The 26,940-nt window shown below is 40.5% G+C and overlaps 2 protein-coding genes across 3 annotated transcripts; one reads left to right on the top strand and one right to left on the bottom strand.

Moving 5' to 3' along the window:
- Positions 1 to 7,184: 7,184 nt before the first annotated feature.
- On the bottom strand, positions 7,185 to 10,024 carry LOC102707379 (3',5'-nucleoside bisphosphate phosphatase-like). Its single transcript, XM_015833772.2, has 5 exons — positions 9,632 to 10,024; positions 9,353 to 9,477; positions 8,969 to 9,283; positions 8,676 to 8,845; positions 7,185 to 8,025 (listed from the first exon to the last, which is right to left on the bottom strand). Exons 1-5 carry the CDS (start codon positions 10,022 to 10,024, stop codon positions 7,667 to 7,669), a joined length of 1,362 nt encoding a protein of 453 aa, XP_015689258.2. The 3' UTR covers positions 7,185 to 7,666.
- Positions 10,025 to 11,908: 1,884 nt separating this feature from the next.
- Positions 11,909 to 15,518, top strand: LOC102706535. 2 transcript variants are annotated; one of them, XR_005811133.1, is made up of 6 exons: positions 11,909 to 12,035; positions 12,636 to 13,373; positions 13,479 to 13,532; positions 13,642 to 13,826; positions 15,092 to 15,236; positions 15,354 to 15,518. XR_005811133.1 is itself a non-coding variant. In XM_040521005.1 (5 exons), exons 2-5 carry the CDS (start codon positions 12,710 to 12,712, stop codon positions 15,176 to 15,178), a joined length of 990 nt encoding a protein of 329 aa, XP_040376939.1. In that variant the 5' UTR covers positions 11,909 to 12,035; positions 12,636 to 12,709; the 3' UTR covers positions 15,179 to 15,518. The 2 variants fall into 2 exon arrangements, 1 of the variants encoding a protein (XP_040376939.1); XM_040521005.1 differs by having other exon boundaries at positions 15,092 to 15,518.
- Positions 15,519 to 26,940: the final 11,422 nt, after the last annotated feature.

Genomic DNA, 26,940 nt, shown 5'->3' with positions numbered 1-26,940 from the left:
GTAGTTTTTCAAACTTCGTTATAGTTGCAATCAACCTCTCAACGGGTTGATTCATGTGTATGTTTTGTACTGTGCGTGAATACGTGATTGTCTTTGGACTTTCGAGTTCAATCCTCGTGAGTCGTGGTACACTTGCGCCGATTGAAATGTTTGATCCGTTCCATCTGAAACTTCTTCTTGTTGCGAGCTGAAGGGAAGCCAGCGTTAGAAGCTGGAAATCTGTTGCTTACACTGAAAAAGAACCAGGGGGGGTGCAAATGCGTGTTGGGCACACTAAAACTCAAACGGAAAATATGTTGCCGAACAAACCATAACGCCACACCTATTTGGAGCTTTAATTTCGTGGACACTTAGATGTCATGCAGAGAAATTATGGAGCACGCCATGCACACGCCATGATTTTGCCAAAACCGTGCAATCTCTCGCCAAATCAAAACCTACCCGGGTCAAACACGTACATACGATCCATTAATTTTCATATAGTACACATAAATTAAAACATTCGAATTGAATTATGAAATTGTGATCAGTGAAAACACATATAACCACAGCCCTGCAGGAGCGGTTGCAGCTTGTTGGACAACTAATCACTCCCCCCACGAAAAAAATCTGGTGCAAGTTGAGCGTGCAAGCGGGCGTGGGCACGGAGCTGGACGTTGACACGCTTCGGCGATGAGAATATGAGGCGGGGATCGAGATGCCCCGCTGACTGGAGGCTGGAGCCGGACATCGCGGTAGCGTCGCGAGGCGTAGCAAAACGCAACCGAGCAGCTAGCTAGGCGCACCAACCGTGTGCGCGCGAGGCGGGTCGCGATCGCGCGGTGGTACTCCGCGCTTTTGGCAAGAAAACCGTAGCATTTTTTTCTTCACGCACGCCTGGTGTGTATGCTCGTCGGCTCGTTCGCGTGGCAACCGGTTACCTGTCGTCTCGATCGGCTCGGCTGGAGGACAGGAGGAAGAAGACGAATTCGTTCGTTCTCGATGGATTGGGTTGCGGTAGCACGAAAGAAAAGGTGTGCTTGATGTTTACGCGGAATAGCCGGATCGATCGACGACCACTGGTCGCCACGGGATCGATCGAGTGGTCTCGTCCGAGCCACGGATTTAGTGGATGAGATAGGAAGCAGGGCGATATAGTAGTACTTAAGACGAATTATTGGTCACCAGTTCTGGGTTATCAAGTAACCTCTGATTATGTAATCATCGTGTGCTCAATTAAATAAACCCATGTGTAGCTGAGATGTTACATTTCTGGCGTTAGTGTTGTTTTCTTTGCGGAAGTGCGAGGTCAAGACGGAGGGGCTAATTAAAGAACTCGTCTGAAGCATCTGGATTATGGAATTGCAAAATAGAAGTAGCTGTAATAAGTACTGTACTTGCATCAACCTGCCCATACAGAGATATATACAACGAATGCTAGCGTCTCCCACTACCGAACTCACTAAATCAAAGATATCCCTCGAATTAATCTAGGAGCGCTGCTGATCGAGAAGATAGGCATTAGGCAATAAAAAAATCGCTGAATCATTTCGTCCATCTGCGACGCCAAACTAATCTCCATCAGACACTAGTTAGTTAATATATGTTTGTTTAGTAATGGGTGAGCTCTCCAATTTACAAATTGGTGGACAATGGAGCTCCCAAATCGGCACCATTACCACTGCTCAACGACAAAAAACACCCACTAGCCCTTCCAAAAATAACCTAACTAAGAACTCCTACACTACTACAGTAATTCCGTGGATTAGAGGCATATGTTTGTCATGCTGTGGTTTGCATTTGATCATTGGAGGATGGACGGAGCAGAGGAGGAGGAATAATTTCTTTTGGGTGGTGGATGGCGGACGGGTGGTGGTACGAGGCGGCGAGCATTTGTGTAGGTGAGCTCCCCTAGAATGGAATCCAATCCAATCCTGATGCGCGTGCCCGCGCCCAATCATTCGATTCATTCACGTCAATTTCTGGTGTTTTTTCTCTACTCCTTGTGGTGTTTTTTTTTTTCTGAACTCTTTCACCGCACGGCCGCACTCATCTTGTTCACGCACGCACGCCCATGCGCCGCGGTTGGCGAGCTCTTGTCCTCACCAGCCGGGCTAACCTGACAGCTTTCCACGTACGCGAATTTCTGTCGGCTATCGGCGTGCTTCCGGCTTCTGCTTCACGTAGCCGAAATGCGTGCTGCCATCTCTCTTTGACTAGAGGGTTCAGGTTCAGCAAATGGTTGGTTACCTGAGCAAAACTCATTCGGATGTTGCATTAGCATTGCTGCTTATGCCAAGTAGGACAGTTTTATCCGGAACGAAAAGTATAATTACAACCCATTAGACAACTACTGTGTGGTGTATAATTATATACAAAGAAATATATAGCTTATACAACCATGTTGTCTATATCAGGGCAGAACCAAGAACTAATTAAGTGTAGAGTTGAGTTAGCATGTACTTTATTATTTATAAAATTTCCAAGGTGAATTGATAAGATAGAAGTGAGATTATATACCTAAGAGTAAGGCTTAGGCTTAAGCCCTAATTGCCCTACCTTGGTTCCGCCCCTGCTCTATACATAGAATTCAAGGCATATAAAACAATGAATTTTCACACATGAACGATTGCATGTTGTCAGAAGAGAGGCTCCTGTGCGATGCCTTTTTCTCGGAGCACGGGCCGAAGCCGGCGTCTCATAAGTCGACGTCTCCAATCTCTCTCTTCATTCAATACTATACACATCAACAAGTTTTGCTTACGTAATGGATTACATACGATACTTGTCTATGGGTTATATATTTCCTTAGGTGTTTTACGACGGTTCTGCTGGAAGTAGCATCAATATATAATATTTACTACTTTATATAATAGTTTATATTTATTTATTTATATTGTCAACTTAATTAGTAATAACAGAATATTTTTCTCTTTGTACTATAACTTATAAAATCAACCATCAATATCGTCTTACTGGTGATGATGCTAGTAGCAGATACTCAATTACATTTTGAACATGAAAACAGAGCATTCATGTTAAAATCATGAGGTACGAGGGATGCCTTCATTTTCTCCATATTACTGGTCAGCTTTTGCATCCACGTTTTTCGAACCGTTAAAATGAGGTATTTTCTATAAAATATTTCCATACAGAGTTGATTATATCTTATTTTTAAATTATTTTTTTTAATTTGAAATAATTAATTGCATCAATTATACCGTAAAACATATATTACAAAAACAGAGAATCTATAATCTTTCGTGTCCATTTAACAAAAGAATGCAGCCTAGGCGATGAAATTATGATCCAATAGAAGAAGAGATGGACAATGTTCCAAGCAATTGTTGGCTAACCGTGCCTGATTACCACCTCCAAGTCAAAAAGATGAGGGGCCTAATGGAAAGCTCCCTTTTACTCCACGCGATACGGGGCGGCCTGATCACGCACTCGATACGGACGATGTGGACGTGTGTGGAGCGGCCGTGAGCCCGTGATCGCCGACGAAACCAATGGCCGTGAGAAGCCCCCCGCAAAACGCCACGAAAAATAACCATAATTTGTGGGGATACTTTGTGAGGTGTGTGTGCCGCGAGATACTAAATACTATTCCCGTTCCTGTTATCTCTATTCTGTAGCCAGTACTGATTTCAATGTGCACTTACTGCGAAAAACAAGAAATGCAAATGCTGCATATGATGGGCGAATCCTAAAAGTAAAATTCTTTGTCCCTTTCAAAATATAACTATTTTTAAAATTTAACTTTTCACCATGATATAAATATTTCTGTAATGATTGATATAATTTTGACCATTCTAATAATTCCAAAATCAACTAAATGTCAGAAGGAAATATAATATTTAAAAATTTAAAAATGACTACTAAGATGACTAAAAGATAATGATTATATTTTGAAATGAAATTAGTAGATCTGACATTTCTTACTGTTTTTTGCAGGGTTGGTGGTCGCGTGATAGTGCCATGCTATCATACGAGTGCATCTATTTTTGACTTTGGCGTGTTCACGATCCAAGTCCTGAAACGCGGCTCCTGCTCCTGCGCCATGGCACGCTGCTCGCTAGTGCTCCACCGGCACCAACCCTCGTCCCATGCAGGAAGAGCCGATGAGACATTAATGGGCTAATGGCGTGGTCGTAGCTGTGCCGATGGAAAGCATGAACTCCTGTCTGCCCCTTCAAGACTTCAGCTACCCGACGACAGAATTCGGAAAACAGTAGGCTATAGTTAACAGCACGCACTGCTGTTTCAGATCTTCAGAAAAATTTGCGCAGCGTGCAGGCACATGCATCTGCTCGTTTACCGCCGGATAGTCTCATCTCTGAGGTGTATCCTGCTTACCCGTCTCATTGTGATTTAATTTGTGACTTGTGACGGACCGCTAGTTAATCTCGTTGCTTCTGCTTATGTTTATATGCTAAAATTTAAATTTTTAGTTTTCGTTGTGAAATAAATTTTAGAATTTTTTTATCATAATTTATTTTCCAGACTTGACTCTTAAATCATTAAAAATACATATATAAGAGTTTTATTCATAAATTATTTTCCATAAAAAAATACAAATCGCTTGCTCACATCTCACAGAATAAAAACAGCTGCTCAGAACGGGAGCAATTGCAGAGGTGCTTTGCTGAGTTGCTCTGGCTTGACTTTGAGATTTGTTAAAGCTGCGAGCAGTTAGCAACATGATGGCAGTTAGATCTATCATTAGGGCGCGTTTGCCAGTATGTTTCCAAAGAGACTGGTGAGATCGATACCATATCATCTTTTCAGCTGCAAACCACAGATGGAGCACATGGTTTTCCATCAGTTTGCAGATGGTGTCTGTAATATTTGTTCTTTTCTAAAATGAACTGCAATCACGTCCCCCGCGAAATAAAAATTAATTAACTCCCCTTAAAACTAGTGTCCTGCTATTGAAAACCTTAGCGGTTGAATCACGTGTACATTTTTTAGATTTGCAAACATCTAAATTTAAGCACTATGTCTGTTCCAAGAAACAAAAAAGTTAATCCCTTCACCTCAAAACATACGATGTATTTTGTTTCTTTACGATAAAAGTTTGACCAAATATTATTTTATTAATTTATGATTTATGTGACATAAAATTATAATCATAGAAACCACTTTCAACTATGAATCAAATAATATCAATTGTCGTACAAACATATTATAAAAGAGTAATCTTTGATCAAACTTCTGTTCTACCAAAACAAAATGAGACATTTTAAAATGGATGCTGTACAAAATCTCTATCGTGTTTCTAGTAAATTATATGTGAACAGGACAGAGAAAAGGGAGAACATCATCCCCACTTTACAAGCTTTGGATCTTGCAACGTTTGTTACGCAAAGATCAATGACGCTGGTTTTGCAAGTCTATATTTCCTTGCTTGCAAGAATTCTTCTTGGGGAGTTCTGAAAAAAAAAAGAATTCTTCTCGGGGAAGAGAAACAAAGAACCGTTTGCAAATGACATTTAAATTTTGTCTTCCTCTGAAAAATATCAATCTTTTGTCTGTCAACAACATATTACTAACAATAACCAGTGTTACACAATCCATCTACAGCTCAAGCTAGAGAGAAACGCTTCAGCTATACTTGTGATCTTGGATGGAGTCCTTCAGCTTCTGTGGAATATTTCCTGAAATTACACTCATCTCCTGCAGAAAAATAATTATGCCCTGAAACGAGCCGGTATAATGTCTTTGCCTATGATAGTAGCAGCTCATCCTTATAAAAATTCAAATTTTAGTTTATAAGTATAATCAAAAGTGAAAGAGCTGAGACTGCCATTGAACCAGTCGCCGGTTGCCATGGCTAGGGCCCAGAAGGTCGTCGTGTAGTTCCTTTTTGTTCTTTCACGAGGGGAAAAAAGGTGAAAATGGCTTTACGATGCAATGTGAACTAGCTTTTACGCCACGTTTAGAAATTCATGGGATTAAGATACTAGAGTAAATTTTATTGCATGTTCCCTCGGAGCAAAAGAATGTCCCCTCAAATTCTCAACGAAAATCGTCTGTTTCATACACATTTTGGAGGAAAAATATTGCTCAAGGAACATGGAAAATTTCCTTTTGACAATTCCGAGCCAATCTCTTACCTCCGTGTTCCAAACGCACCCTGAGTTTTTGCTAACTGAACTGGAAATGAAGTGGTACACGCTGCTTGGATTTGTGCAACTCAAACCCCACATGCCACAGCCCACAGAAGTTTGTACAGCATGAGATTGTATAGGGGCCCAGAGGCCCAGCCTGACTTGGACCGGTGCAACATGAAAGTTGAAACACATTGTGTGATGCTGATGAAACCTTTCTCGCTATGGGCTGCAAAATAGGGACACATGGATGTAGCACACTCAAGCGACCCAGTTTTCTGTTCTTTACTTTCTGAAATCAGAACTCAGAGGCTCTGAAGGATCAGATCCCAACGTTCCATATAGAACCGGTATTACTTAATTTATCTTCATACATTAATATTAATTTATTTTTAAGTTTATAATAGTTAATACTTAATTTATCTTTCACCAGTGAGATATATCATTTAGCATAATCTTCTGCCTTTTCCCCCTCACTCTTAAACTTAATTTATCTTTCACTAATGAGATATATCGTTTTACATGATCTTCTATTTTTCTGCCCTCATTCTTAAACTCACCCATAGTCATATTTAGGAAAGTAATATCACAATCCGAATTATGCATACTCTCAGATCATATATCTAACAATTAAAAAAGTCTTAGATTGATAAATATGCAGAGAATCTGCAGTCACAATTTGAACCGTCAGTATTCCTGTCCATATAACATTTGACCCGTTGAAATTCACACCCTTAGCAATTAGCAGAATGTTCAAAACGCACGAAAACTTGCGAAAATCCTTAGTAAGTCCCATTTTCCAGCTACTACAGATTAGCCTTGACAATTCACATGAAATCTAGCTGATCAAGCAAAGAAATGTAAGAGATAACAAAAGTTTGATGGCTGAAGCTATTGATCGCTCGGCTGATTTAGGAAAAAAACTTACAAATAAAAACAATTAATAAATAAAACATATATATATATATTCTTAGCAATTTAAAAGCCAAGGTTAAATAATAAGGTACCTTAAAAATGTTAAAAAAATTTAAATTTTAGTTTATAAACATAACCAGAAATGAAAAAGAAAAAAAAAATAGGTGAGCACCGGGCTCACGCACACCCTTGTGAGCTCTATATCGCAATGGCCACCATGTGCGCATGTTTCAGATCGGATGGCGACAAGCGCAGGCACTACGAAGGTAACGACACGAAAGGCGGAGCCGATCTGATGCACGCCCAACTCGTTTCGAAGCCACGACACTTCGGAAAGTAGTGCCCATGCGTATCGCCATACGATCCAAAGCCTACACATGTGGCGGCCATCGTGACATGGAGCGCACGGGGGTGCGGGTGAGCCCGATGCGCACCCAATTTTTTCCCCCGAAAAGGTAGGGCCGTATGACTCTGACTATTTGAACTTCTCCAACCTGATCAAACAACCATATAAATCAGTGTCGCACCAATTGGACAGTCTTCATTCTCTGAAGAGTAGGATTTGCTTGAATCGCAATTTAGATTATCAAATGCTTGAATCCAAACTGCTCGACACTAACCAATGTGAGTCGAGAATGAAGGTGATTTCTGCTCAATCTTCAAGTGTCTTGTGGTCCTATTTCACTGAGGGCAATGTCTGCAAATTCTGTTATGAGGACCTCAACCTCGGAAGCCTCTGTTACCTCCAGGCCTGGAGAGAAAAGACACAAATTGCAAAAATCTTTTCCAGAGCTCAATTCCGTTGAGCCATTCAAGCCAGGTACCGTCTCAGTCATATTTGGCATGATTTCCTTGGTAGCACCGTGCCAGATTGGTTGAGCTACATCAAGAAATTTAGAAACAGCCAAGACAGGAAGATCAACACTTCCTACATCAGGTTCGTCCCTGTCGTCTCGTCCATGGTAGTCTGATCCGCCAAGCTTCAGAAGACCATAAGTATCGGCCATATCACTTAGTCCTGTTAGATGTCGTCACCAGTTATTTCGTAAATGTTCCTCAGTTAGAGCAAGTATAATAGTATAATAGCAGACTACAAGCTGACTAAATGCTTATGTGGAGAAGAAAGTGGAGGAGAAAGAGTAGTAGTGGGCTATAATCTTAGAGCAAGGCTAATAATATAGCCATCAAGCTGGCTATAAGACTCTTTATAGTCTTTTTATAGCCCACTCATATAATGTTTAGCTCTTCATCTTTAATACAGGACCCACATGTCTCTCTCATGTGATGTCATGGTTCTTGTATCTGAGCTGACTGCCAGCTTCCCCTCTCTGTCCTCTTTTCTCTCTTCCACATTAGCATTTAGCTGACTTATAGCTTGCTATTATATTTGCTCTTATAGCCAGCTTGGACACAAGAACCAAGAAATTACGTGGGAGTGACATATAGATCCTGTATTGATGATAAAAAGATTAGTGCTATATAGGTAGACTAAAAGAAGACTATAAGAAAACTTATAGCCAACTTATTGAATATATTATTAGCCTTGCATACACACAGTGCTCTTAGTATAATACACACAGGTAAAAGACATTGCAAATTAAATTAAGATCCACATAAATGAGTTGAAATGTAGTGACAGCATCACAGAGAGAGCGGCTTTGTTCATACCAGATAGCTTGCCATCGCTACGGTAGACCTCGACGCCATGCAAGCCAGCAGCCTTAAACTCCTTGATCACAGCCACAGGATTTTTCAGTGCCCATGGATGAGCTAAAACTGACACACCCCCAGTTCTACAAACTAACTGCACCACAGATTCCCCGGTTGGTTCACTACCACTACAAGAGAAACAAAAGAAATCCACACCACCAGGAAATCAAATACTCTGCACCCGATAAGATTCATGAAAAGCATGGTTGCACAAACATACACTGATCACAACAAACAAGGAGGATACTCACGTGGCATAGGCAGGTCCGCCGTCATACAAGAACCTGTTAAAAGCTTGTCTAGTGTTCTCAACGTATCCAGCTTCTACCATGGCGCGAGCCACGTGCAATCGGCCAGGAGCCACTCCATTCCCTGCAATGGTGCACACATCTTCGAGCTCCATGGGCATGTCGAGTCTCCGAAGCTTCAGCAACATCTCCTTCGCACGGGTATAACGGCCATCCCTGATGCTACCGAGAAACCTATCCAGTTCTTGAGGTTTTGCAGGGCCCAGAGGACCGTAGTACGCGAGAATGTGCACAGGTTCCTCGGCTCCTACTCCGTCACTGGTTACGATCAATGACAATGGCAATGATCAGACTTGCAGTTACAGAGAGTGTTGAGGCCGTGGTTACCTTGGTGAATACACGGCGCTTATCTCGACACCGGGTATGATCCTGATGGAGCACTGCTCCGCCGATTCGATGGCCTCAGGGACGCCGGCCATGGTGTCGTGGTCAGTGAGCGCGAGTACTTTCACCTGTGCTGATCACAGGGCGATCGCTACCGCATAAGCGTTGGAAACAACGAGGAGTTGCGGCGACAGCGGGGTGCAAGCGCAACGGTGTTCGCCGGCGTTTCCCCGCGCGCGGCAGATGAGACGTACGGTGCGGTACGCTATGGTTAGTGCTTACCCCGTTGCGGTGAGCGCGCTGGACGAGCGCCGAGGGCGAGAGCGAGCCGTCGCTGCACGCAGAGTGCGCGTGCAGCTCCACCGCGACGCGCGGCCGCCTTCCGGTCGCGGCCGGGAGCTGCCCGTCGTCCGCCTCCTCATCGCGCACCTCGCCGCGGCGCGCCCAGCGGAGCACGGACCTCAGCGCGGCCACCTCCTCCTCGCTCGGCGCCTTCCGCCTCTTCTTCTTCCTCTTCCTCCTCCCCCTCCTCTTCTTCTGCTCTTCCCCCTCCTGATCATCAGCGGCCGCATCGTCGTCCGGTGCACCCACCGCCGCGACGACGACGTCTCCCGCCACCGCCGCCTCCTCCTCCTCCTCGGAACTCGTAGCGGCGGGGGGAGGCATGCGTCCCATCCGAGCTGCACCGCGCGGCAGCAAAGCAGGGCGTGCGCGGCGCAATAAAGAGAGAGAGAGAAGCTAGCAAAGGCGTCGTGGTGGTGAGGGCTTTTAAGGCGAGCGGTCGCCATCAGCGACAGGGACGTGGATGGCCGTCCCGTGTACCGACGGTGGCGGGGCAGGGAGGGGCCGCCGTGCCGCCGCCCGCGCTCGTGTCGCGTGCCGGTCGTGCATGGATCGCGCGGCGCCTACGATGAGTATAGGGTACAGCAGCTAGCTGTCAGTGTGAGCGAACTCAACTGGGCGTGGGCGTGGGTGTGGGCCAGTGGTCTCTATTGACCGGTCAAGTGTGATCAGGGCGATGATTGAACTGTCTGTCTCATGCATCATGCATGTGTCAGGGTAAACCGGGCAGGCCAAATATGTTATGCGCTGACTAGTCAAGTTCGCTGTTTCGGACATCGTAAATCCTGCATGTACACTGTCTGCGCTTCCGACGAGGACAGTGGTTCGCAAGTGATAACCATGGACCGAAACTTTTCTCCATTTTTCGGTACGCAAGCTGCCAAACAGAATTTATTTTTCTAAAAAAATATATAAAAGTTGTTTAAAAAATTAGATTAATTTATAAGTTTGTAAAAGCTAATACTTAATTAATTATGTGTAAATGTCTTTTTCATTTTACGTGCCCAAATTAGACCCCGTTTAGTTCCAAAAATTTTCATAAAAACATCACATCAAATCTTTGGACATCTAAATAGAGTATTAAACATAGATAAATCGAAAAACTAATTGCACAGTTATGTGAAAAATCGTGAGACAAATCTTTTGAGCCTAATTAATACATGATTAGCCATAAGTTCTACAGTAACCCATATGCGCTAATGACGGGTTAATTAGACTCAAAAATTCGTCTCGTGGTTTTCATGCCAGCCGTGAAATTCGATTTTTCATTCTTGTCCGAAAACCTCTTCCGACATCCGGTCAAACGTCAGATGTGACACGTAAAAAATTTCATTTCACCTGCTAAACACCCCTCTGATAAAGAGACACCATCAGGTGTGAACAACGTGTTCCTCAGGTTGCTACCTTCCGTACCAAAAAATACTTTACTTTTTAAGTTCTGCATCCAGTATATGCAGTATTTGACCATATATTTTATTAAAAAAAAATAAAAATAAGATTAGTTACATATAAAATATTATTCATGTCTATCATCTCATAAAAAATTATTAATCACATAGAAATTTAAATAAGATGAAGTGACAAATCTTATATCCAAAAGGTGAAAAATAAACTTATTTTGAGACGGAGTGAGTATATATTTAAAGTAAAATTCAAAATCATGAAAAGATTTAGCATTGTGATTTGCTGAATAAATTTCGTTTGTCTTTGCCTCCATCGGGCGATTAGGTTTCGATTTTGGAAAAAAAGAGTGAATATGGTAAAAGCGAAAGGTGTTCCTAGCTCAGAGAGATGACAAGGGCATTCACACTATAATATGGTGTTTATATGATTAAATATATCGTCACACACTCCAAACGTCCCATAATAAATAAACCAAATAGATGACGGAATACCTTCACTAATAGTTGAGGTACCTACAGTGCTCTTCTCCCTTCCCGGATTAAATAGCTCATGGGCCTCTATTTGCCGGCCCAAACCAATCCAGGCCTGTCCAGCGCTGTTCACCAGCACAGCACACGGAATTTCCCCGGGAACCAAACTTCCACCACGTGCCACTGTGCGCCCGTGGCCGAAAGCGCGCCGGAGCCACGTCAGGGGGCGCGGACCCGCGAGCGCGCGCGGCCCAAAATCCGAACGCGAGCGCGCGCGCGCGGGGAGGGAGCCCTCACCTCGCCTCGCCCCACGCGCCAAGCCCGCTCCATTTTCGCTCGCCCGTCTCCGAATAAAGGGGCGGTACGGTGGTGCTAACCCCATTCCTTCTTCCCTCCCCGCGCCGCCTCGCCGCCTCCGGGAGTCGAGCCGGGGGAAGGCGGCCGTCTCTCACGTAGCCGGCATCTGCGAGGTTTGTGCTCCCCACTGCCCCCCCCCCCACCCCATTCTCGCATCTCGATCGACCTCACTTGCCCGCTTCTGGCGGCGCGCGGGTGGGCGGTGAATCCACCGACCGCGGGCCATCACGCTGGATTTCCTCCCCGGATCGGCCTCTCGCCCTCTGGGTTGCGCGGGGCCGAAATCCTAGTCTGCTCGTCGATTCAGCTTTTAGCGAAGCCCTCTCCATAGATCGTAGCTTCAGCTGTTTACATCCAAAATGTTGATCTAAAGGGGCGAAACCTAAACCTGTGGTCTCTCTAGCCTCTGAGGAACTTAATGCCGATTTACCTCGTACCAGCATTGTTCGCTTTTGATCTTTGACTTGTTCGGTGGCGAGATTGGGATGATTCTGTATCAGAGAAGTCTCGATCTCGTCGTAGTTCACATCTAGCAGGTGCTGTTTGGCACGCGCGGGCTCTGATTTTCTTGTAATATTCGATTACATGAACTTTGGTCGCCTTATGTATAGGCCAGATCCAACTGTTTTCATGATAAAAAAAAAACCTATGAACAATGCTTATCATGCGAACACAGTGCTTACGGTGTCATCTGTTTCTGATCATGTCAGCAGATTTCTGTTGTACAGTGTTGGCGGTGAAGGTTTCGCCATCCACTTAGCAGACCAGTGTGAATTTGGAAGTTGCAATGGGTGAAAACGGTCAAGGTAGTGGCCGCCGTCCCTTTGGAGATTTGACAAATGTCCTTGGCAAGCGCTCAGCCCCATCGGATTTGGAGAAGAGTGCAGGTGGAATCAAGATTGTCCGGGTTGAGAAGGCTTCTGAGCAAAGAAAAGAGTTTGATGAAACTGCAAAAGCAAGTGGTGGAGCGGCACGAAACACATTGCCCCTTTTTGATGGTATCACCAAAGAGAATTTAGTAAGGTCTTCAATTTTTCGGGAAACTAAGATTCAGCACATGGCTGCTGAGGCAGCTGGGCTACTATCCAAGGAATCCGATGACGTGAGGAATCGTACCATGTCATTAGGTTCATCTGGCTTGCATGATAGGGAGCAGGAGTCTTCACTGGAATCAGAAGGTGGCTGTGAAGATGAAGAAGAAGATGATGACATGGATAGTGAATTCTTGGCATATACCAGAGGTAGTTGTAAAATGGCAACTAATGATGGTGAATGTCTGACTCAAGAGGAGACGGCTGGATCATCAGGGAATCAGAAGCCACTATCTTCATTCGACTTCGCAACAGGTTTTGATAACATGCCATATTCCAACGTCCACCATTCATTGGGAAATGATGGACTGGAAGATGCTGATACCACAAAGTCTTGTGCTTGTTCTTTCTGTCTTAAGGGTATGTTTACATGTATTTCTTCCTTCAATATATGTTTTCCATGTCATCATGATGCTAGATGAATGTATAGTTCTATACCTAACTTCTGTTTTCTTGTACAAATAGCTGCATTCATGTGGACTGATATCCATTATCAGGATGCAAGAGGACGGCTTGCTGGTATTATTCTGCAAATGCAACCCATTTATTTTTCTACATATAGAATATGTAGGTCTCAACTAGTCATCTCACTAATGCTGATCTAATCTCTGAAAAATTAACCTTTTAGCAATGAAGAAGAGCATAAAGTTTGCTAGGTCACTGGGGACAAGAAGCCAAGGAAATGAATATGCTGTTAATGCAAGCAGATACAACTTGAAGCGTGCAGCAGAGATGGAGTTTGAACTATATCAACAGAAAAGATCACTCTTCCTTCATACGGAAAATGTCCTTATCCGTGAGAGTGCACAACTTGTAAGTTTCTTTATCACCTTTGAACCTCCTAGTGTAGTCAATGTTGTGTTGGCATCAATGTGGAAGGTGTACCTGAGATCATTTGCAAAATTTTGTGTTTGATACAGTTTATTTAATACGGACCTAGCTGTTTGCATGCCAGTAAGTTTGGAAGGATCATTCGTTCATTACTCTACCTGATGCTCACTGGTTTAGTATTCGGTATTAATTCCCTTAGGAATATATATTTTATTATCGGCAGAAAAAATATTAATGCTTACCAAAATGGAGCGCAAAGCAGGCTTAGTTGATTGTGTGCTGCTATCTTGAATATGACCTCTGTCACTGGTTAGTATTGACTATTAGTTCCCTTGTTCCTCCATTCCTGTGCAAGGATCTTGATACTTTGGATTTGGGTGCAAGGGCCCTGTTCTGGTTTTTTCCATAATTAAGGAGGCACTGTGAAATTTTTGTTTCAATAAAGGTTGTGAAACTAGTATATGTGCACTATCACATTTTTTGTGCGTGTGTTTGGGGGTGGGAGGTTTTAGTCCTGTATGGAGCACCAAATATTTTATTTTGTTGCAGTAGTGTCCTCATGAGAAGTAACCTCACATAGTCACATGCTTTGGTGACTCTGTTCTTTGGAGTACCTTGAGAATTTGACTTGGTGCAGATTAGATCAATATTACATTTACCCTGCATGTTTTTCTGTTCAGAACTTTATTGACTCTGGTATTCATTGTGGCTATTTTTGTCAAGCTATAGGACTGTTCCAATTTCTACATTGTTGTATGGTTTATGATCAGTTCTGTATTATGTTTTTTTACCCCTTTTCTATGTGTGATATCATATAACTTCACCCACTTCACTGATTAACCGTATTGCCAATATTTGATTATGTGCTAGTATTCACAAAGTTCTTATATTCAGCATTCATCCCTTGTGAAATTAAAGGAATATCAATATAATTTCACCTACTTCACTGATTAACTGTATTGCCAATATTTTTATATGTACTATCTCCGTTTTATAATGTAAGATGTTTGACTTTTTTGATTGTAACATTTGACCGTTCGTCTTATTTAAAAATTTAGTATAAATATAAAAAATGATAAGTCGTGCTTAAAGTTCTTTCGATAATAAAGTAAGTCACAAGCAAAATAAATGATATTTCTATAATTTTTTGAATAAGACAAATGATTAAACATTACAAGCAAAAAAGTCAAATATCTTATATTATGAAACAGAGGGAGTACTAATATTCACATATTTCTTATATCCAGCATTCATCCCTTGTGAAATTAAAGGAACTCAGAGAGAACTGCAAGACAGATCTCGAGATGATGAGCGGTTCTTCGCTGGAAAAATGACTCTTGCATGGTCGTGCTGCTATACTGCTAATGCCATGCGATTCTTCAGATCAGCTAGGTCAGTTGAGTCAGGTTGTGCATTGAGATTGGTTGATACTAGCTAGTAAGATTAGTGGTTATTGTCAGCCAGGAAGTTTGGCTTTAGTGAATTAGTGATGATCCTATCTATTTGCAGTGTTCAGCATCTTTGTAAAAATCATGTGGAAGGTGGCAGTTAGCTTGCGCCGTGTGAAATATGTATGTTGTTTCTTGCTCATAAACATAACGGTGTAACTCCAAGTTAATGATATGATTTGACTCATTTGTTTTGCTTGACTGATATTCATGCCTGCTGCCTTCGCTGGCTGACCTTTTCTTCTTTTTTTTGGGTGGGGTGGGGGTGGGCTTTGATGTTGTCGCCCTGACCTCCATCATCTCATCACCGGGCTCACGTCTATATCTGGGGAGGTGGAGCGGGATCGGCGAGGAAATGACGAGGTGGCGTGGGAGGAGCGGGAGTGAGGTGGCTTGACGAGGTTGGACTCCACGGCGGCGGCGGGCGGTGGAAGTGAGGTGGTGTTTAGGTCGTAAAAACATCTCATCAAGTTTTTGGATATATATTTAAAGTAAACGTAGTCTAATTATAAAATAAATTTTAGATTCCGGTTGGAAGCTGTGAGACGAATTTTTTAAGCCTAATTAATCCATCATTAGTATATCTTGGTTATTGTAGCACTTATGGCTAATTACTTTCTAATTAGGCTCAAAAGATTCGTTTTAAGGTTTCTTCCGTAACTATATAATTAGTTTTTTTATTTATCTATATTTAATACTTTATTTAGGTGTCTAAAGATTTGATACGATGTTTTTTAAAAAAATTTAATAACTATACCGGGCCCGCCTGAGTATGGCATTGGATGACGTTGTTCCTGGAGCCACCTCCACTTCCACGCCCTTGGACGGGCTGAGGTGCGCTCCATCTATTTTCCTGAGCTGCTGTGTCTGTGCTCGGTAGGGCGAGCGGGCTGGGCTCGCAACGATCCTTTCCACCGTTACAGTCCTCGCGAGCTCGCCCCGACTTTACTGACATACTCTAGAGTATAGAAATGGCAATGGGACTGGTTAGCCACGACGCCCGTCAAGTTTACTTCCTGACGGGTAGAACACTAGGCCCATTGAGCATGGATATGCTCTGTGGGTACTCAACATGTTTCACATGAGTAATATCTCAATAGTTAGATAATTAAATAAAGTATAACATAATATATAAATCATAAAATCATCACCAATAGTTTAAAAGAGCAACCCAAATTATCACCAAGCTAGCATAATTTTATCAATGTTCGAGATTTTGATGGATTAATAAAATAGGTATGTAAGATATACCGAAATCAACTTCTACATGAATACCAGGTTGGACATGAATAGTACCCCTTGTTTTCTAGATTATGGGTGGCATGCTCATAAGTAAAACTTAAATCCATACCTTATCTATTGTACCGAGCATCCACCGATATTAGACTTATAGTCAAAATTGTCATCCCTACCCAATTATGAGTTCATCGGGTTTAAGTGCAGAGAGGAGGCGCAGCTTGCCGGATCTAGTTGTCCGGGTACTGTCGCTCCGTTCTGCCACTGCCAACCTCGTCAATGTCCAAGCACCATGACCGCACTGGTATCCATGACGGGAGAGAGATAGAGCGGGACCAAAGTACAAGCTAAGGGGCAATTTTGTCTGAAAATGATTATCAATACAGTGAAAGGGGAAGTACTGGTATATCTCTGATTTCAATATATTCATAATGACACCGTTCTAAGTAGATAAATAGCAGTGACGTTTTGCAACAGGAACATTTATAATTAGATCCAATTAACCCAAGAATCTAAACTTGATTTGAGAATCAGTATCTATAGACCATAGAAAATGAATTGAAGCCAAAAGATAGCAAATCCAAATTTTATAGATTCTTACTAGATAGTTTTTCACCAACTGTTTCTAGGTTTTACGAAACAGATGAAAATAAAAAGGCCCGGATTTATTGAACCCGATAATACAAACCACTATGTTCTTTGGTCAGCTTTTGTTATAAAACCAAGTTAATTTTTAATGAAATTTGACTAGATTTTACCAAGAATCAATCATTTAGTAAGAGTTTGGTAAATCCATGGCTGCTTATTAGATACCTCTCCGCTTCATACTATAAAACTTTGTAGTTATATGTAGATTCATCTATTGATCAACGTTATTATTTATGTTTATATCTACGCACCTATCTTTTTATTTTTTTTGTGCTTATAAGTACAAATTTGATTTTTTTAACCTTAAATTTGGAGTTGATTTTTTGGTTTTTTTTCATCGTAGTTTATTTTATAGTCTTCGTTTTTTATCGCTAAAACACGTATATAAGAGTTTTATTTATAAATTATTTTTCGTTTGAGAATATGTTATTTGGTTTTTTTCTTAAAAGTGAAAAGATAATTCTAGATTCATTATCATCCATGTTAAAACTTAGCACTGTTAGAAGGTCTTGCAAGTTGAAAAGGAAGTCATACCTAATTTCCCTTAGACAGGGCTTGCAAGACCGTCGTCGGTGTTGCAATTGCTATAAAATCTTGCGAATTGCATGAACCAACATATGAGCTGCCACATTTCTGATCGATAGCGATCTTGCTGCTGTTCGTCTTGATCAGATCAATGAACAGCATATTCAACGATCATTACCTGCTGGTGGGATGCTGATTACTCCGCTACCAGTTCTATCTCGTCAGGACATCCTTGACAGCCGACAGTGGAGAATGCTATGGGGTGATTGTTTAATTTTTATAGCGCAATCAACATAATTGCAAATGAAAAATAATTTACGAGTAAAACTTTTATATACGTGTTTTTAGCGATCCAAAAGACAAGGCTGAAAAATAAATTATAATGAACCCCACCCATCCCAAAACATACTCTAAATGTAAGGTTGAAAAATTTAAATTTTGGCTTATAAGCATAAGTACAAACGAAAATACAGGGTTGTATTTTTAACTTGTTGCCACTATTTGCTATATCCTCTTAATCCCCCTCACAACTACAGTGAGGGGGGAGTGGCAAATCTATTGCCACTCACCATGTAAAAGTGACAAATAGTTAAATTTCCGATCACTTTGCGGTACTTCTACCAGATCACCTTTGAATTACTCCCACTATATTATCATATTACATCCGTTTTATATTATAAGATATTTTGGTTCTCGTATTCATACGGATGGTAATAGATATAAACGCATATAAGCTTATATTGACCATAATGTATCTAGGTAGGCTAAAATATCTTATGATATGGAATGCACGGAGTAGATGACACCATTGACTTTTTTTGTCATATGTTTGATCATTCATCATATTTAAACAACTAACATTATTATCATTTATTATTAGTGAATGTATTTTAATTATACTTTATATTTCTATGGATTTTTTAAGGTGCACCAAGTTAACATGAGCCATCCATTATCCATAGATCCAAGGGTTGATAATACTCTTACCTTAGGTGTGGTAAGAGTCATTTATTGTCATTTAAATTTAAATATGATCATAAATTGCACCGTAATAAGGAAATAGACAATATTTCCTTAATTAAATACAATAATTGTACTAGTAAAATTAAAAATATGAAATACTCTCAATATCTTTATACTTTCAATTTATAAACTAAGTTCAGAATAATTAGGATGCATGTATGAACAAATAATTTTCACTTTTGTATTTTTTTTTGTTTTAATAGAACCCAGTATCCAAATTCAGTCATATATATTTGGCTTCAAATAAGAAAAGTATTTGTAATAAATTTTATGTTAAATTTGAATCCTTTGGGAAATCAATTGGAGCTTGCACAATTTTTAGCAATATGTATAAATGAAAATTTTAGTTTGACTGACATGTTGCAATTGGTCTACCAAAATTTTGCCTAATATTTTAGTATGGAATTAATGTGCTTGGCGTTATTGTTATTTCCACCGTAAGCATGCATGCACGATTAGCGTGATTATTATAATAGTACTTTACTTATTTGGGCATGCTAAATTAATGAGGTGTTGGATCTTTTATGTTGATTAAAATAAAAGGGCAAAATTCAATGGTCAAGATTAACCGAGAGCTCTTACCTCACAGGAGGTAAGATGGAGCATGGTAAAACTGCTCTATTTTTATATATTTTTTATATTTTTTAATAAGATAAAAGATTAAATATGTGCAAAAAGACAACGATGTCATCTATTATTAAAAAGGCAGGAGTAACATTTTACTCCAAATGATATTATGTCGCGACAAACACTAGGATTAGCCATATAAATGTATTATTTGGTCAAGCTAACAATGCAATTTGTTTTGCATCTTGCGTGATACCATTTTTAACAGTTTTCAACTAGATTTTGCAAAAGAAAGCAATTTTTGCTCTTGTTTTTTTTTCGTTTCTTACGCGTCAAGGCTAAGCAATAGATTATTCGTTTCTGCCATTATTGAGCAGAAAGGTCATCAAAACGATAATATATGCGCTAGCATATCCTTGCTCTCTGTGACGTGGCGCACTGGAACGTTACAACAAACCTGACTACTCCAATGCATATCACAAGTTCACAACCTCCTCCAACTTGCACTCGCGTCCATGTCAAGTTAACTATACGCCTCTGCAAGATTGGCCCAAGTGGTTACTTGTTCACAGCAATATCATAGAAGTTGCAGCCTGCAGGTTTCAAGATGAAACAACGCTCATATTAATTGCAGTATGTTTATTTTACCTCTCAATCATGGTCTCCTTGCCCCAGATCATGTCCAAGAACAAGAGTGCCATCTGCCACATTGACAGGATTCTTTTTGGGGACAAGTGGGTAGTAAAAAGAGAGATCTGCCTGCCACTTCGCCATTTCCGCGAGCACTACGTTGAGAGCATGTAGTGATGGTACAAAATCTTAATTAAACAAGCATGATTTGCATATGTGGGAATATTGTTGGAGACACCGTCCCCAACTTTCATACCAACTTTTGACCCTGGACCTGAAAACCACATATTCTACACCCTACACAGATGAATTTCGGCAAATTTAATATCTTACACATTCCATTTCTTGCTCGGTTACTAGCCAATTAATCAGCAGCGCACACGGACACCTCAAAGCTGCCAAAATATCTTGAGACTTTCGGCCTTGCAAACCTGTTCTGATTATACCAAGAGAAAGCACAGTTCCTACGAAACCGGACACTGCTCCAGACATGTCGCGCTCTACACTCAGCGAGAAAAAGCGGCCAAAACTTAATGCCGCTTCTGTGCTCAAAGACGCTCGCTCGAATACGATACACACGACTACGCTACAGCCACGAGCAATCATGGACAGAGTCTGTTTGCATTGCATGCGCGTGCGTTCACGGTGACCTGGAGGGTTCAGTGTTTTCTCCACGTCCCATATGATTCGCAGCAGTAACCGGAGCATGTGCAGCTAGGTGTACACTGTCCTCAATTTTTGGATTATGTTGTGGCCCTGTGGAATTGTGGGGGTACAGTTTCTAGATCCAGGAACATGCATGCTTAGTCCAAACGCATGCAAGAAAACAAGTGCTGAATTGCCCGATCTGTTTGTTGCACAGTGGCACTAGCAGTAGTAGGGGATGGACCGGACAAATGTGGAGTTTATCTTACCCTTCAGTTGAATGAAAAAAATTCAGTAATGTTCAGAAGAGTGGCAATCCCAAGAACTTGTCAGCCTGGAGCCCTGGACCTAATCCACCTAACTCGATCACTTGGCGCGGATGAATTTTCTGTTTTTATTTTCCAACCTGAAATTCATCGTAACAGTGTCATGATAGCTTGAGCTAGTCAGCACCTCACCGACACCGCACTTGCATCTGCTTCGTCAGTTAGCCATGGATGATCCTGATAATGCTGGCTTTTTGTTGATATGGAATCGTAACTACCTAGCACATTCTTGAGAACAGAAAGTGGAAAAAACTCCTAGGTGATTAGGTGAAACCTATACCTATTAATCGCAGTGAAACCAGCAGCAAAGAATATAGTAGTGTCAGCCTTGTCTGACTATCATCTGTGCGATTGTGTACACTTGTTACGTTCTGAATCTCAGCTAATAGGCCGTTTCTTACCTATGTTGCTACTACGCTCCAACTTTTCTGCCATGGACCGCTGTCAACTCTTGAACCTTCAGTCAATAGTAAATATCTTGATCTCGACCTGTTTCCGGAACAGGACTCTCGAGTTGATCAACACTAGAACTCTGAAAGTTTGAACACGGATTGCCGGATTGGAGTAGTAGAATACCTGTCTTTTACTCGCTGTAACAGCGACGTCCCATGCAACTTGCTCTTGACCTGCCTCCTGCCTCCTGTCTATTTCCACATATCACGCCTGATATAACACAATGATGTCCTGGCTTCCTGTTTGCCGGTGCTAGATAAGGTGCCATATCGACCCAGATCTTTGTGTTGACCTGTCAGGCACTCTGATGAACAAGTGCATGCACCAACAAGCTCACTGGAAATTACGGAGTACATCGCATCAAGCCCTGTCGGCATTTGACATTTCTTGTGATGCAACAAAGACAAAGGCTGTGTTCGGCCAGAGAGTTAAGATATCTAACTTCTCTTTTTTTTCACGCGCACGCTTCCTGAACTGTTAAACGGTGTATTTTTTTGTAAAATTTTTTATAGTAAAGTTGTTTTAAAAAACCATATTAATCTATTTTATATTTTTTAATAATTAATTAATCATGTACTAATCTATTACTACGTTTTTCGCGCCAGATAACTAACCCATCTTCTACCCCAAACGAACGCAGCCTATTCGACGGGCCACAAGGGCCTCGCCAGCTAGTTTTCCTCAATAGCAATAGACGATTTCTGAATATGCAGTACGCGTACAAATCGGACCTTGGGCAAGCATCAGCCCCTTCTCTGCAAAGTGCCAAAGGGGCAGCCTGTAACTTACCTCTGGTCAATATTCTCTTGAGGCAGTAGGCTCTACTGATCACTCCACGCATGAAACGGACGCACAGGTCCATCCGGTCCTCTCGATCAAGATGTAAAACAGTTTCTGGGTCCTGATGACCATGAGCGCTGTTGCGAACTTGCAATGGCAATAGTTTTGTACTCATTTCTCTCTTTTGACTGGCGTTGAGCCGCTGACGCTTCGTCTGTCCTCGGCGTCGCAAACCCGACGCCATGACTCCAACGTATTCGACTTTGTGCAGGGCGGGCGGGCCAGGCAGTTGCGTCACGTCAGGCGCGCCGCGGGAGTGGCACCGGCGCCAACGCTAGCTGGGGGGAGATGATATCGCGGGAATCGCACGGCGGGCGGCCACCACCACCGCCACCACAGTCCGAGCCCAGTAGTCCCACTGCGCGGGCGCCAAACGATAACGCCCGAGGGGAACGCGTCTCCGGCCAGTTTCGCACGCGCCACTATCGGTTACTTTCCTTGGGCGTCGGTCCAGCCAAACGCAGAGGACATTTGCACCCATTTTTTTTGTTCGGCTCGTGCCTATACGATAAGTTTAAATTTTTAATTCTAAATTTAGAGTTAATTTTGGAGGATTTTTTAATAAAGTTTATTTTTTAGCATTGATTTTTTGATCACTAAAAATATGGGCCCGTTTGGTAGAGCTTTGAACTCCAGATCTATCTCTAAACTCCAACTATAGTAAGAGTTGCTTCTGTGGGAGCTGAAGAGCAGATCAAAACTATTTGACTAGCTTGGTCTGCTCCAGAACTCCTAAAAGAGAGGATACGGAGTATATTGACATAATACCCTCGTGGATCATATGAAGTCATGATTAAGCCATAATTTAATTATGTTTCTTTTTCATATAATTAAATACCGATTATTTTTTAATTTAAACAACAGTTACAAAATCCTATATGACATAAAATATAAATGTTGAGTAATAATATATAGTCCTACATGAGTGACAAATTCGAGTAATTATAATAAAATAACAAAGGGTAGTGGGTCTTTTGGCATGGAGTAGAGCTATGGAGCAGAAAAACGCAGCTCTACCCCTGTAGTTCATTTTATAGGAACAGTTTCGCCAGCTCCGCTCTCAAAAAAAAGAATATGTACCGTTTGGCACAACTCCGACTCCAGGTAGGTTGGAGTTAGAGCTAGAGCTGTGCCAAATGGGCCATATGTATATAAAAGTTTATTTATAATAATTTTCTATTTATAAAAATGCTGGTTAGCTTTTGCTTAAAAAAAACGAAACAGTGCCCCTCGGCAGGGAAACCTGTGAAGTTACGGCTCAGTCCATCGGTGGCGGTGGTCACCGCTCTACTAGCCTCCGCAAATCTTACAGCCTCCGTAAGCATTTTCGATAAGCATAAGCATTCCACTACTCGCTAGCAGTAGCAGCTAGCTTATGCTAGTGGCAGCCACACCCACACGGTGCGTCGTGGGTAGCAACTTTTCGTAGATCTGGATCGATAAGTCATTAAGTCGCTTAGTTTGCAATCGTTTTTCCTTCGTTGCACTTGGAACTTGCTCGTCGCCATCTCGCCGGCTTTCGGGCTAAATGGCTGGATTTATCAGTTTGTCGTTCAAGAAAAGGTTTGATTCCAACGTTGTGAATTTGCCTCTTGAAGGGATGCTCGTACTTCTTTTTCTTCTTTTTGTTAATCATAGTGGAGAGTAGGAACATGAGACAAACAGTAGTACTCCATCTATCTTAAAATAATTTTATCTTTCGAAATTAAATTTAAATACATTTATTTTGAGATCGAGAAATCAATTGTTTAGTCATCGTATTGCTTTCTAGTCTGCATTGTTTCGTGGAATTGGGAATTAATCAAGTTTGTTTAGTCATCATACTACTTTCTAGCCTTGTTTTGTGGAATTGGGAATTAATCAAAGTAGTGCTTCCTGCTTTAACTGCTTGAGAATGATCAAATGAACAAAGCATCAAACAAATTATAAAACTTTATCTATGTTAAATGATTTAAAAGCTAATAATAGAAAATAGATTGCGGTTAAAAATAAAATCAATTTCGTGAAGTTTCAAAATATAAATCTTTGTTGTGACTGGTAGGCTAACATGCAAAAAGGTGACTAAAGGCTTACTCCGTTCTCCTCCGCTATTATCTTAGAATGTGTAAATTTAATGATTTTATTTTATTTTTGTCAATCTTATGCTCCGGTCACAGTTACTATCGCTTTGACAACTTGTTTGGAACTCAGCTACTAATTTGTGCATAATGAAGTCAATTACAGGGAACCCATGCTGAGTATCCCAACAGATCATTTAAATTTGGTCATCCATATCTTTATTTGGATTATCATCTAAAACAGTTTTATCCTCTATATCTCTTTGTATTTCAGCTGATCATCCATACATGACATCCTCTATGTTTCTTTGAAAGATGGAGAGAAAACATTTAAATATAGAGTTTCTCTCTCTAAATATGGATGGCAATTAAAAATAGAGGATGAGATGGATGTTCCGCTGGAGCTCAATATTTATCTTCCATCCTCTATTTTTAGGATAGAGGATGAGATAGATGAATTGTTGGACATGCTCTTATATTCCCTCCGTTTTAAAATATAGAGTTTATGGGCAATATTTTTGTAATAGGAAGCCCCTCATGTTTCTACTATTGAAATGCATGGTAAAAATCTGTCTTCAGAAGATGGAGTTCAAGTTGTTTTATTTACTCTGTCTTCACCTCTCTAAAGGTTAAATCCGTCGCAATATTATGGTCGTTGATTACATCCTGGTTTATCTTTCTAATAAAGTCATTATCTCTTTCCATAAAGGAATGAGCCAAAGATGGAAAATACTAATGCGAATTAAATGACATTGCTAAACTTACTATGCATGTGTCACACGCTATGTAATGATTGTATCCGAGTTTTGATCTTGCTATGTAATATACTCATAATTAATTACAATACATAAGTTAATAGACTTTTTTTAAATCTGAAAGCGAAATAAATAAAAAAAATTAACTACAATTGGAATGTCAAAATTTGTATTAGTTTTATTGGTGGTGATCTTTCGATCGAAATATAAATGTTCATATTCTGTTGAAAACGAAATTTGTCACTGAAAGTAAGGGGCCATGTTTCTTTAGTCAGTGATAAATGAGACTATTACAAAAAAAGAGGTAAGGGCTTTTCCAATGCAATGACTAGAATAATGTCTATAGAATTAAAATAAGTTATTATATATAATGAACGATGATGTAATAGTGAGTAAATGAAGAAAAAGAAAAAAAATCATGTCTTGTATCAGAAATAGTTTCTACACAAGACCTAAAAATATGACGAGGAATAGATAACATTAAATTCATATGTGAATTAGTAGTATTTCTATTATAAGAGTGGTATCTAGTACTAGTCTTTTTCTTATGACTTGAAAGATATAGAAATTATGACTGGTTTCTTGCATTATGATTGCTCTTGTTAGAAACGAAAGCACAAACGAGATACGAATTTAACATGAAAAACCCTTGTGGGAAAAACCACGGGCGCCAACCGGCAAATTGCACTATGAGGATATGATTACAATGCAGGAGAAACAATGAGAACTCGGCTCTTCCCGTGCAGACTATAAGAGTATATATAAGGGGAAAAACTAAGAGTCCTAATACGACAAGGCGAAAGAATACTATTAGGAAACTAAGCTGACTCCTAGTAGAAAACAACTGGGAGAAACCTACTAGTAAACTAATCCGAATATGATTCCAGTTAAAATTCGGATCACATATTTAACAGCTCTAAAGCAAAATCAAACTTTGGATCAATCAAAGATGGATGGTTCACACTTTCGTTTTTGTAATCTAAGAAAAGACCCTAAAATATTGATAGCCTTTTGGTGCCATCCCATCAAGAGGGCCACCATTGATAACAGATTAACAGAGTATTACAATTCCATGTAACACACCCAACTAAGGCACTTCCCGAAGAAAACATCCCCGTTCTAAAATTAATTCGATATATTTATGCTATCAAACCTTTAGTTCATTAAAGTTAGGGGAAATATCCGGTAAAGTTTGATATAGTAAATGATATTTTGTTTTTTAGTTTTGTATAAATACTAATGAGATGGGCTAAACTCAGTTTTTTTGAGGGTGTAATAGGCTACTCCCTCGGGTTCTATAATGATATTTGTTTTGGATAAGGACTAACTTTCGCCACTAGTTTGTATTAAAAAAAATCATATGATTTTATTGAAATTTACTTCGAGATTGATTGATATATACCCTCCACAATTAGAAAATAAATATTTTAAAACTATTTGTAATTAAATTCTAAAAGTTTGGCGTTAACCTTGCCAAAGCAAGCGACCAATATTATGAAACCCGATAAAATACTCACTTCCGTTTTGTATGCAACTTTGTGCTTCAGAAATCATCCAGCCCCATCGTTTTGCCCGTAGTTGTAGCCATAACGTTGCATGGCTGCATTACTGCATCTAGTGTTAAAAGTAGTGCTCATCACTTTGATTTTTCATGTTTCATACTGTTTTCGTACGTTCAAATACTTATCTTATTTGAAAATTATAAATATAAAATATATAACTTAGATTTAAAATTTATTTAGTAAAAACATAGATTATATAAAATAAATAATGATTACATATTTTTAATAAGATTAACTATTAAACATAAGTTTAATTAATTTTATCCTCAATAATAAATATTTTTGATCGAATGAGATTATTATATAGGCGACGTACAATAAACGGTTAAGGAGCTAAAAACACTTTCCCGCTTAATATATACCCCTTGCTCGCTCACATAC

This window comes from Oryza brachyantha, chromosome 2, assembly GCF_000231095.2.
Source record: "Oryza brachyantha chromosome 2, ObraRS2, whole genome shotgun sequence".
NCBI classification, from domain to species: domain Eukaryota; kingdom Viridiplantae; phylum Streptophyta; class Magnoliopsida; order Poales; family Poaceae; genus Oryza; species Oryza brachyantha.
Note: the sequence above shows the minus strand (reverse complement) of the source record. Positions and strands in the feature narration are given on the sequence as shown.